This window comes from Helicoverpa armigera, chromosome 11, assembly GCF_030705265.1.
Source record: "Helicoverpa armigera isolate CAAS_96S chromosome 11, ASM3070526v1, whole genome shotgun sequence".
NCBI classification, from domain to species: Eukaryota; Metazoa; Arthropoda; class Insecta; order Lepidoptera; family Noctuidae; genus Helicoverpa; species Helicoverpa armigera.
The window spans coordinates 3874222-3887803 of NC_087130.1; the positions used below are offsets into that span (position 1 = coordinate 3874222).

At 35.4% G+C, this 13582-nt stretch overlaps 1 protein-coding gene across 1 annotated transcript in view; it reads left to right on the forward strand.

The window, feature by feature from the left end:
- Positions 1 to 13299, forward strand: part of LOC110371983 (uncharacterized) — a 138999-nt gene extending 125700 nt beyond the window's left edge. Inside the window, exons 4-11 of the mRNA XM_021328478.3 lie at positions 2662 to 4537; positions 4665 to 6803; positions 6894 to 7171; positions 7261 to 7467; positions 7686 to 7975; positions 10422 to 10533; positions 10872 to 11135; positions 11509 to 13299. Coding sequence (XP_021184153.3) covers positions 2662 to 4537; positions 4665 to 6803; positions 6894 to 7171; positions 7261 to 7467; positions 7686 to 7975; positions 10422 to 10533; positions 10872 to 11135; positions 11509 to 11640 — 5298 coding nt within the window. The 3' untranslated portion in view covers positions 11641 to 13299. The remainder of the gene's footprint in view (positions 1 to 2661; positions 4538 to 4664; positions 6804 to 6893; positions 7172 to 7260; positions 7468 to 7685; positions 7976 to 10421; positions 10534 to 10871; positions 11136 to 11508) is intronic.
- Positions 13300 to 13582: the final 283 nt, after the last annotated feature.

Here is a 13582-nt window from a genome sequence, read left to right on the forward strand (position 1 = left end):
TCTACAACTAGTGGAATAAGGAAACAGAATAATTTATTTTTAAATGCATTTAAAAAGAGATCTATGATTTCAGCCTTCAACTAAATATCAAAAGTAATAGGAGGTCACCAATAACCTACAAATGAACTACACAATTCAAAAGGTTAAGATGCAAACGATATTCAATATTCTCAAACGAATGAATATTCTTAACGAATTATGTTAAATGGAATCCAATTAAGAACAAATTGATTATTTTATCTTTGAAATCGTAGCGAAAGGGTTCTCAAACAAAATTAATAATTATCAAATTCCATAGAAATATAAAGTTTTCAAGAAGCCCGTTATTGGTAATAAGAGACAGATTTTCAACTCAATTAATTTTTAAGTATAAAAACTTGATGCTGAAAACCTTTCATAATTGCGGATACTTAACATTTTTTATGTGAAATAAATTTTATACCAACCAGAAAAATATAATTATCCGGATAAGAAACGGTTTATTATGAAATGATATATAATAATATATGGAATAAAATATTTAGTATTTCAAATACCAGTAAATTAAACTAAGAACAGTAAATTAAATAATTATATGACACATCGTGTTAATATTAACATACCCTAGCTAGCTAGACGAATTCTTAAAATATTAAAAACTTGTGAATTTACTCGAAAATCTTCTAGAAATGTATTTGACTTATGTTTGCCTCTATTTGAACTAGAACCTTATAAATTTAACATTTCATAAACATATGTAAGTTTTCTGTTACACACAAAATTGTAATAATATTTTGAATAAGATACGTTATTTGTCCCTGAAGTCGCATTCAGCTTTCTCGGCATGATAAATTACAAAATCTTTTCAAAATAAGATCTTGCTATTATACTTTAATGTGAGAAAAAATCGTTAAATAGGATAAATAACCCAGCTTATAATCCATAAATACCAACCTTTAAATAAAAACCCTTGCCCCAATTCTCTAAACGTAAGTACTTTATAGTAAAAATAAACAAATCCCGAACAATGTTTAACAAGAAGGCAGAAAACAGAATGAGCAATCAGAACGTCACAGCGAATTCATCTAAGTCCTGGAGAACAAAATGACTAGCGGAGTTACCATAACGGAAAATCTCCTAAGAAAGTAGCACGCCAAAAATGTGGATGTACGAAGGACGAGGAACGTTACTGTCTTCGCCTTTATACGCCTTCTTTCGACCCGATTATTATTTGTAATACGAAAATCCTTGACAAAATTCCTAAAGAACCCAATCGCCTCTTTAGTACACTCGTAACTGATCGTTTTGGTTATGCCCAACGTAGGTACGTATTTGACCTAGTAGAAGGCGCCTGACTTTCCTGCATTATGGCATCTCCGCTCATCTTGTTCTCCATGGTCTAAGTAAACTTAAAGTGGCCAATTAACCTTCCAGCATCGGGTCATTTAAACAAGTAATGAAAACATTCTCCTAGAACGGCTACAGATTTTTTTTCTTAATTAGCTTCTGATTCTAAATTTAAAGCTTAATTTGGATTTTAGGATAGAATTTGGTGAGGTCGAGGTCATCCTCGTAACATAGATAACGACGTTTATTGGATAAAGGTTTCGTTTTATGAGAACCTGGTTTTAAAAGCTTAACTTTCTGGTAATTTATTTTGAGAGCATGAAAATGGTTTTCCTTCATTTATTTATTTTTTAATTTTACAATAAAGCATTATAATACTTTGTAACTTTATGGAATTATTATGCTGATATTCCTACATGGATTGAGAATGAAGTTTGGAATATAATTTCTGAAATCCATGAGAAAGTGACGAATTGAACCACTTTGAACAACTAGATATATACATAAAAAATGTATAAAAAAAAAAACATTTAATAAGTAAATTACTCCACAACACAAGATTTTACACAAATATGTTAAGCTTGCTAAGAAAGCTACATGACAAATTGTAATGGTTCTATCTATAACAGGCTTTAACTGTCAAGTATCGATTCGACTTTGTAAATAGGCTAAAAATATTTGCATGAAAAAGCTCTTAGCTTTAGAGAGTTAGTAAACAAAGTGCTTTCGGATGAAGACCATATTATTTATGAGCTAAAGTTTCGTGAAAACGTGCTTAGTAAACAACTAGTTGCTATGCCAAAAGAGCTAGGTGATGAATCCAGGATTAATAAACGTTAATATAAAAAACAGCCAGCGTAGAAGTTTTATTAAAATCCGTACCGAAAGTTTAACAACAAAGATTTTACGAAGCAGAAAAATTGTCTCTTAATATTCGACGAAGAAATAAAGTTAAATTCTTATTTAATAACGCTCGAAACGAAAAAAGGATATTCATATTATCATTTTGTCACGCAATTCATGTAGTATTGTTGTAAAATAATTACGAGCTTGCTACTTTAACAATAACTTTGCCCTTTTGTGAAGTGGGACTTACCATTCATTGTTTAGCAATCGTCGGTATGAATTTTCATTTCTGTAAAATATATTACTACCATAATAGATTCGTTTATTATATTAAAGGGTAGGATCCTTGTTTTTGTGTAGTTGGATTTAATAAATAATACGAAAACAAAATCCTATCGAATGAAAGTTAATTATTGTCTTAATAGCCATTTGTTTTACAAATAAGCGTATGTCCACATATGTTAATAATTCATTTTCTTTCTATTTCAGATATACGACACGACAGAAAATACACGGCCGAAGAAATGGTCGTCGAAGTTAAAGTTGAACACATCAGGAAGCTCGAAGACATCAGAAAAGTCTCCAGAAAGCCCGTACATGTACGGAACCATCAGTGGGCCGGGTGGATCAGCTCTGTCCAAATCAATGAAGTATGCTGAGACCTGGCTCTACGGGTCCGTCAGGACCCAAACCCCACCTATGCGACCTAGCGTCTTCTCTGCTTACCCAGAAGTCTCTGGTCCTGTTCTCATAAGCACGCCACAAAAACCTACACCACACAACTATGCTGTCATACTATGTTCCTGTCCTGAGTACCTGAACGGTACAAAGAAAACCAGCTCAACCAAAGTCAGTATTTGTAAGAAATGCAAGGGATCTCGTTTGCCATTAACTATAGCTGATAGCCCGCAATTATTAGTCGGGGGTACCGTAAGAGGTCATCAGGTGAGCCGCGAATCTGGTTTGTTGAGAGCTGGGACAGTAAGAGTACAAGGATCAAAGGCGAGACCGAGCATACTGAAATCTAATGGAGATACAGACCCTTATGATTTGATGAGACGGAACAGATTGGCACCTCCTCATGAAGCTCGTATAGGAAGTCAGTTCTCAACAACGAGATTACGAGCTAAAAGTATAAGTCCATGCAGAGTAAAGACTAAGAAGCCCACTAGCCCAGAAACACTTCGCAAGAATAGAAGTAAATCTGTCAGTCGAGTTAATGAAATATGGGTTGAAGAGGATACTAACACAAACAATGACTCAAAGAAGTCTATTTTGTCATGTGACATCAATCCTTATGACTTAGTCAAATCAAATGGCACTTCAAAATCTTTAGTTGATGTTGAATTTGATGACGATTTTGGACATGTTTTTCAAGAATCGATGAAAAATAAAAACAAAAACTCCAGTAAATCTAAATCAGATTCTAGTGTGAAAGCTATAGGTGGACAAAGAATAAGAGTATCTGATGAATCAAAAGGAAATAATTTAGATGAAGTATCAGTTTATGATCCCGTCGACTATGATCTCAAATCCTACGAATTAAAGTCACAAGAGGCATCTCCGACTTTGTCATTACCTAATATTAAGAATGAAAACAAAAAATCTGGATCATTGAGTAAAAATACAAGTAAAAAAATATTGAATATCTCTACTTCAAATCGTACTAAACAGAAAAGTGTTTCTCCCAAAAGACCACCTAGAAGAATAAGAAATAATAAAACTGACGATGATAGCGAGAGTGATAATCAAAGATTAACAGAGAGGAATATAAATAGAAAATCAGATAACAATCACTCTCGTAGCTCTAAGCTGAAAAATCAAAATACAGATACTATAAAATCGATTCTGAAAAAGCCGAGAAATTATGACTCGAATGACTCAACCCCGAAATTGGAAATATCTAACGAATCTTTTGAGAATAAGAGAGTGAATTCGTCTTTATTTTACCTTCCGAAACCTAAAGATAAAGTGGCTGTCAATTCTCATAATATTCTTCAAAGAAAACGTGTACAGTTCTTGGTTGAAAATGAAGAAACGAAAGTAATTTATACTGCAGAATTTAACCTTGACCAAAATATTACAAAAGAAGTTCCGTTTGAATCGCCTGTTTCAAATATTGAAACCGAGGAAGACGTTGTGGCTGAAGGCGACATTGTTAGCCACAGTTTAGATGAGTCAAGCGAGAAGTTATCGGAACTAATAAGCCAAACGGTAACACAAAATGATAGTGAGATCTTTGACAATTCTCAAATATCTAATAGTAGTACGTTCGAGACTGTTGCTGAAGAAGTAAATGAGTCAGTATCAGAAGCTACGCAACAAACTGCAGACGTTGAAATTGTGAAAAATGTAAACAAAGAAGGTTAGCCGATTTTTCTTATCATTTTGTCTAAGTCACAGCATTTATAGTTAAATAGAGTTATTTTAAAAAATATTGTAGGTTTTTGTTGTTTAATTTCATTATATTTATATAAATTTTCTATTTTCAGATAACAACATCCCAAGAATACCAGTATTACGTCGATCAGAATCCGAACGTATACCACCAACAATGGCGATAGATCCACCGAAGTTTCTAGACACAATGGCGTTGCGACCCAGAAGTAAACATGGTCACACCAGTCAAGTCTTCCTAACTTCTGTCATAGAAAATGAAATATCTGGTCCAAATCACTACATTCTTAGCCAACCTGATGTGATTCCAGAACCAACTACACCACCGACAAAAGTGCAGTACAACGATAATATGGAGTCTGGTAATCTCAGCGACAGCAGCGATATAACACGGACAATTTTAACTAATTTACGCCGTGGAATATCAGAGTCACCTGAGCCACCGCCTCGACTGAAGTCAAAGGAACGTACAAAATCTAAAAAGCACAATTATGTCAAAACTCGATTTGTTCGGAATAATTCTTCTAGCTCAACCAGTGACGAATGGTCAGATGCAAATGATTATGAACAAAAAACTATTTTACGTGTAAAGCAATTTGATTCCGATACAGATGAACCAAAAACTGCTTCAGGAATTTTAAGATCTTCAGAAAATGAGCCAAGAAAAACTTCGATTCAAATAAATGGAAACGAATGCTACTCAACTATGAATGTCAGCAGTGATACACCAATCTATTTATCTTCTGTCGTTGTAAATGATGACTATGGAAACACGTGCAATACCTATCAAACAGGCACTACTGTTACAATAAGTGTTGGGACTCCACAAAAGGAAATCAAAAAATCTAAAAGTCAAATATACATAGGCGCTGTACTTTCACAGCAACCTGAAAATCATATGGAAGCGAATACTTACGAAGAATATTATGCGGATAGAAACAAAGACAATAGCTATGGCTCCCGAGATCAGAATACTTCAAATGACCTATCTTCAATTTTAAACGATCCTGTCGAAGCTATAAAACGTAACTTAATTCCACACGTCTGTGGTAAGAAGGATGATAAATTTTATTCAGATTGCCATAACAACAGCGATGTTCAACCAAATAATGGCAATTTTGTTACAAAACTTTTTGATGATCCTTTCTTCGCTCATCTCGCAGATGGTTTAGATTCAGATTTGGTTAAAAAACTGATAGAAAACTCATTAATAAAACTCCAAGAAACTAAGAATACAGAAGGGACAGACAGCAGTGAAATGACTATAGAAAAGCTTATTGAAAGTTCGTTGAAAAATTTGAAAGAAGAGAGTGCAAAAGAAGTAGAGAAGAAAGGGGAAGTAAAGCCAAAGAACGAGAATAGTGCCAAAGACGATGCGTCGAATAAACAAAATACAATCGACTCTTCCGTCTGCCAAGAGAATGAAGATAATAGCTGCTCTGCTCCCTATGAAAGTATGGAGTATGAGAGCGGTGCTATGGGAGTTTTTTCTGATCTCGAGCCAATGTCGGACTGCTATAATGCTTCAGCGAGCGAATTGTCCACCGAAGACGATACGAATTCAACGAGGTCGAAATTTTATCAAATGTTGGTCGACGCCGCGTTGTGTGATATTGAAATATCTAATAACACCGACGATGATCATCATTACGAATCTATTCGTTTGAACAGTGATCCTATATATGAAGAGATTGGAGATATGCCACCGCCTCTACCCATCAACCCACCTCCCAATTCCCTAATGATTTTAGATGACGAAAAACGTAGTGGATCACGTTCAATATTTGAAGGTGCATCGAAGTATGACATTTTGTCTTACTTAGTAGATGCTAAAGAAAGAGGTATTGATGATGAGGAAACATACATAACTAGTTATGCTACCCACAATGATTCATCAAACATGTTAGAGGAATCCAAAGAAAAAAGTAATAACAGTGAAATAATTGACACACATCTTAGTAGCAACACGAGTCAGTTATCAAACGCATCAGATTCCAGCGAGGATAATTCACTAGTTATTAACCATGAAACTTTAGAAAAGGCTGTTGTGTGTAAAAAGACTTCGGCTGAGATTGAAAGAAATGACTCAGGAGTTGGCTCTGAAACAAGTAAGTCTTCAAGAAGCAGACTGCAGGGCAAAACTTCACCTTGCAGCATGATTACCGATAAAGATACTCCTATACATCTCTGCGAAGATTGTGACACTGCCGTGGAAACTCAATTAACAGAGCAAGGTAAAGGATGGTTCAGATGGAAATACTAAAATATTTATATGTTTTATAAAAAAGTGTAGAATGATTACAGTTTGATTTCACTTATTTCAGGTTCATTATACGCTCCACTAGTATGCAGAAAGTGTGCCAAGAAACGAGCAGAGAGGAAGGAAATAATAACAGAAATTGTAGAGACTGAAGAAAAATATGGCAGGGATTTGCAAATCATCCTTGAAGAGTTTTATAAACCGATGTTAGTAGCTGGCCTACTCAACCAAGAACAGCTCAGCGCTATATTCCTGAATGTTGAAGAGCTGATTGAAAATAACCAAGTTTTATCTGAGAAGTTACGAGATGGACTTGAAATTGCTGTGGAACAAGGAGACGAGGTATTTTCTATACTATCTTTGCAAATTATGTCCATAACAACCATACATTTTAATGATATGATAAAGTAATTTACCTGTGTTCTTTTCAGGATCTTTTAACTGTAAACGTTGGGAAGATCCTGCTGGAGTGTTCAGGCATGCTGACAGCGTTCCAGTCGTACTGCGTGAAGCAAGCTGGTGCTGCCCTCCTCCTGGCTGGTCTCGAGAAGGAGAAGGAACTCCTGAGGATATTCTTGCGCGTCTCGCAGATGGAAAACACCGTCTTGAGGAGGATGAATCTAAACTCATTTCTCATGGTAATTGGGTTTTTACATATTTTTTTTGATATTTCGTAAGGGGTACAAGATACTATTAACTTACGCGACCCAATGATTTATCATTGTATCTATAACTACCATTGCAGGTGGCATTAGGGGTTCGTTTGGGTTCTATTATAACCAACCAATATAGAGGTACATAGATTTATAGCTTTAACTAATAGAAGACTAATCAAAATTTAATACAATTATTCCAGGTGCCAGTACAACGCGTGACAAAATATCCCCTCCTTCTCTCTCGGCTATATCGCGCCACTGCCGCGTGCGCAACTGAACGGGACGACGTAAAGTCGGCCCAGCGTTGCGTAGAATGCCGACTTGAAGAAATCAACGCGGCAGCTGCAGCCGCTGCCGCCGCGGCAAGAGACGTACCTCTGTGGAGACGACTTGCAGCCGCTCGAAGAACTGCACACGATCTCCATGTGGCTGATATCAAGCTGAGGAAAATGGCTGTCGATGTACTTGATTGGAACCATGATGACGCCAGGTGGGTTGTTATTCCTCAGAAACTTGTATTGTATAAAATCTATGATAGTCCTAGTTTGATGAATAGATACTCATATAATGACAATGTAATTGCGACAAGTACCATATACAATGTGCTCACCAAATTTCGTCTATCACTAATGGCAAATCGTCCATATATTTTATGAGATTTCAATTATTGTCCACCATTTCTTATAATACCGCTCACATAACAACGAAAACGTCTGTAAATGTCTAAGAAAACGCCAAAGATTTTCAAGGCGATCTTTTTCATAAAGAAAAACATTAGCCTTAGTTAGCTCTTTGTATAATTGGAGATGTTTCGGCAAATTGTAGCAGGCACATTCAGTTCTATTGGTGGATGGTACAAATGATCCCATTACTAGATCCATTGCGGCTCGCAGGTCCGTTTGATGGTTTAAGTTGTGAACTTTGATTAAATTTTGGATGCCTCTTTTTTGTTCGAAGGAGAAAGGTCGATTATGGTTTGCATGTTAGTTATTATATGGCGTAGAAAATATGATATGCTGAAGGAAGCTATTGTTAAGACTACACTTTCGAAGAACTGATCAAGGACAATTTTGATGTTGAAATTTTGGAGGCAGGATAGGTTTTATGCTAACTTACAACTTTGCAGTTTTAACTATATAACTCCTAAAAGGGTCAAAGAGACTGTAAATTTTTAATACCACTTAAATTAAAGTATGATTCGAAGAATTCGTCAATTTAACGCCAAGCCGTTAAATCCGAAAGAAGTCTCTCATAACTCCCTATTAAAAATAAAATTCTAGCTTAAAATCACTTTCAAACTTTTATGATTGCCTCGTAACTCTTATTACTTGTACCATAAAGCTGATAATCGTTGCTTTAGCGGCAGTAACAGCGACAAGTGCTATTCAACAGGGCTTTTACTTTCACAAATACGTGTAATTATACAAGCAAATAGATGTAACGTTTTAACTAATTTCACTGTCCATTGAAAAATATGTTATTAGCCAAATGAAGGTAGAAAATTCCTTCGAGTTGCGAAAATTAAAGTTTTACGAGGTCTAAACGGTTATGGAGACGGAGAGAGCATTATTGAAAGGATTTTATTAGCCACGCAACTCGTTTTATTCGATCTAAAATGTTTATAGGGGAATGCGCATGAATTCGCTAAATTCAAATAGGGGTCGGAACGGTAATCATTGTTGTCATTTCAATTGATTCTGGGTGATTTGATTTTAAGTAGATTGATTCTTTCGGCTGTAAAAAGTAATCTCTTTTTGAATTAGGGTAAGTAGATACAAATACAAAGACTATTAATTTATCAGTGCTACATACAAAATACTTTGTATCACTGTTCAAACATTAACTTTAGTTTGGAAGAACGCTAGAGGTTTCGCGAGAATCAATTTCAGGTGCTATTCAAAATCACTTTCAAGTAAACGTTTTTGCAATTTTGTTGTGAGGAACTTGGAAACTACTGAACGTAGTTTAATGGGTGTTGCATTGTAGCTTGTATCTAGAGTGCACTGAATGGTTTATTTTATGGTTGTCATCAAAATAAGGTCGTGCGAGATTGGGGATTTGTGGCAACAAATGTGAAACTAATCTAAATCCATTTTGATGGGGAATTCTGAAGGATTCATAAAAGAGAAAATAAAAATCGATTATTCTTATTGATTAACAAATCCGAGTTGAATAATCGCAACCATATCATCAAATAAGCTAATTAAAATGAGACGAATGCCAGAGATATATCTCATTTACCAAGTAATACACAGGAGAGAAATTAATGTTTTAGCTGGCGCGGAATTTATCACGACCGTGGAACATGAAACGCGCTGTTGTGACGTCACATGCCATAATACATTGCGATGTTGCCAACAGCTCGTGAATTAAGCTCGAGATGAAATAATTTTAGTCGTGTAGTGTTGCCGTGTTGGTTTTGATGAGAGGAAAATGTAAAGTTAATAATGGCTCATGAAAGTTTCCGCTTTAAAATGAATGTTCGGTTTTCATGGTAATTTTTGTGAACTTAAAGTTGATGGGGATAGAAAATTTATTCGTAGGCACAACCATTTTGCAAAAGACCGCTTCTAAAAGCTGAAAGGACAATTTATTTTTAGACAAATTCAACATCATGCTTTATACTTGACAGGGGTCAAATGTCATCTAAGGGAAAAAAGGTTGAACCTCGTGTTCACTTAAAAAATAAAATACTCGTGTAAAGTACGGCATCTCGGTAAGGTAGGCTATATATTCTACACCCGACTTAACCTTTAATAAGGCGAGATTTTTACGCACCCATAACACAGGTTGAGTCAGTCTGAAGTGACGCGGAGCCCAATCGACCTTATTCCAACAAATTGACGTACCTCCCTACAAATAAAATGACGACAAAATCCTACCAACACTTGAGTGAGCTATTGATCAATTTTGGACTTTATTTTCTTGTTGCTAAGGTTCGCAATGGAGGGTAAGCTGCTGTTCACTCAGCCCAACGACAACAACTGGCGGAAAGGACGCACCATCAAGTTGACGCCAATCAACGCTCTTTTGGTAACTAACGGAAAGGTGAGTTTTGCTGATTTTTATTTTCAGTGCGGTTTGTGAAATCTTTACTAGGTACTTGCTAGAGTTCTATGCGGTGTTAGTGAAAGTTTTGACCTATAAAGCTTTTGTAAAATTTTACATATAATACAATATTTGCAACAATAGAACCTAAAGCTGTGTATGAAAAATATGAATAAAATAATGAAGTGTGAAATCTTAATTAAATTAAAAAAAAAAACATTCATTTCAAGAATTTTACGACGAAATATGAAGTCGCATTTGTTGACCATCTTCACTTCACGTGTCATATAGTAATTAGAAGCCACCAATAACTAAACTTCTTCCCCAATTTCCCACAGCCAACGATCACCCACAAAACGAACGAGATCCGAGAGACGCGGGAAGCGAGAGACAGAGAAGCAAGAGAGAAAGAGGGAGAAGCACTGTTCGCGCGCAGTGGAGTAAGAGAAGCAGCTCTCTTGTTGGTCAGAGAGAAAGCGGGAAGATACACGCTGCAGAGAGAGCCACTATTCCTCGACCGCTGTGTGGTGGCTGCTGATCACGAGCCCGAACACTTCTTCGAAGTACACGAAATTACTACGAAGGATTCTTATATTTTTAAGGTGAGATTGAGAAGCACACTTTCTAGGTTCTTTCCCAATTTATATCATGCGTATGACGTGGTAGTTGGAAAATTGAATGTCTTGGGTTTGAATTAGTAATGAGACAACTTTAATTCTCTAGATATTGTGAGTACACGTGAGATATAATGTCATTATGCACTCACGATCCAGGTGAAATCTTCAATGTGGGTTAATTTACTATTTTTTGAATATCTGAATTTTTTACACTTTGTAGGGTTCTTTATTGTCCGATTTTTCGTTAATTGATCACTGTGTAATTATATTTTATTACACGGTATAAATAAAGCTAAAAGAACCCAATTCTAAGTACTTAAACAGAACGAACTAAAACCATTAATTTTTCAAATTCCAGGCGGAAGAAAACACGCGCACGCGCACTTGGTACCGGCAGCTGCAGTACCACGCGCAAGGCGCCGGCGCCTGGCGCAAGCGACGCAACGCGCTCGCCAACATCATGATCAATCCTATGTTGACCAGGAATTGATCACAACAGGGCCTGTTGAACAGGGAAACCCGTGGATAACAACATGACTAGCGGAGGTGCCATAACGGAAGATCGCCTAAGAAAGCTGTTGTCAGTGCAGCTCCTTCCATTTATGCCGACTCTTGAAATTCCTTACACGTCACAACCTTCACTTTCTCTTTAATTTCTTGATGTAGCAATACCTTGACGACCCCTCCCTCTCTTTTCTTCGACCTTCCCTTCCACGATGTTTTAGATAAAATGCTTGAGAGAGTAGTTAGGGCCAGGCCACAACAGTGCGTTGCGGCGTCGCATCGCAAAAATCAACGACGCATATCATATTAATCGCATAGCTGTGCAATGTTGTTTTTGCGATGCGACGCCGCAACGCACTGTTGTGGCCTGGCCCTTAGACGTTACTGTTTTCGATCTTATACGCCTTCTTTGGATCCGTCTATTTGCGTAATATCAAAAATCGTTGACAGATGTCTAAAAACCCCAACACCTCGATAGTTCTCTCGTAACTGATCTGTTTGGTCGTGCTCACCGTACATGCTCATTTGACGTAAAAGAAGACACTTGACCTACCGGTATTATGGCATCTCCGCTCATCATTCCTTGCTCCATGGGGATACCGAATGTTTTGTGCTATTGACATCTGTCATGTTTTTACTGACAGCATCTGTCAACTGCATCAAAAATGTCCAGACTGTACTGATATGTTTTGGAACGATAGCAATATGAGGGTTACGTAAAATGGAATGTGATGTCATATTTTAGAGGTGGGATGTATCGATATGATTTTGATTGTCTCTTCAGCTTATACTAATTTTCTTTAAATATTTTTCAATGATTTATCCTTAATTCTTTTTGTTTTCTTTTTTGTAACTATATGCTATTTCAAGATCATATAGGTTGCGTAAACAAGATATTTGCAATTATAGGGCTTGTAAAGATCTAATAGGATTGCTGTATTATTTATTAACAATGTGAAATAAATGACACTATGGGTGTTAAGTCTGGTTTTTGAATGTCAAACCCTCTAAAAGATATTTTGTTATGAATGATTACTGAAAAATAATATTGTTAAATGAAAGAGAATAACGAAATGCGTGCATTTTAAAATAAACTTAATAATAATAGAAATATAGTTAAACATTCCTGGTATTTGTTTTTATTTTGTTTAATTGTAAATATCCAACAACAGTTTGCCACTAGTTTTAATATTAGCTTTACACCAAAATTTAGATGTTTTAACATTTTATGTGCCCTATAACGAACTATTGTATTAACAAAACCATAACATAGGACGTATTGTATATAATTTAATTTTAATAGCTGTGATATCCTGTCGAAGAAAAATGAAAAAAAAAACTTAATAAAAAAAGCTTTGTAATCGTTCGGAAACCTTGTAATTATTATAATTTTAACATTAACCATTGTTCAAAAAATATAATAACATTAATTACTTCCTGACTAGTCTTAAGGGAAATTGTGTGTAATATTATTAAATATTTATAAGATAAAAATATACATATTGCGTTGTATTTATTGTATGTAATAGATTAAATAGATATAGTTTTAAAATTAAATAGTTATAGACAAAAGTGTTTCGCCTTGGGAATATATTGTATCTGTTATATCATTAGAGAAGACAGGAAATAAATAAATTAATGAATATACCCGTATTTTTATTTAGAGAATCTTTTCAAACTTAATTTCCATGATGATTCTATTTAATTTATTCAAAAAAACATTTTTTTCATTTCTTGCGTAGGCATTTTTTTCTTTGTGTTAATTGACATATTTATATTACATAACGTATTTAAGTTAATGTTATGAGGTATGACACATTTGCACAATTCTACCACACTTGCAATAGTGAAAGCAAGACAATATCATAGTTGTGCATCGACAAACTATCAGCAAACTTATCTATTTACACTGAAAAATACTTACATCG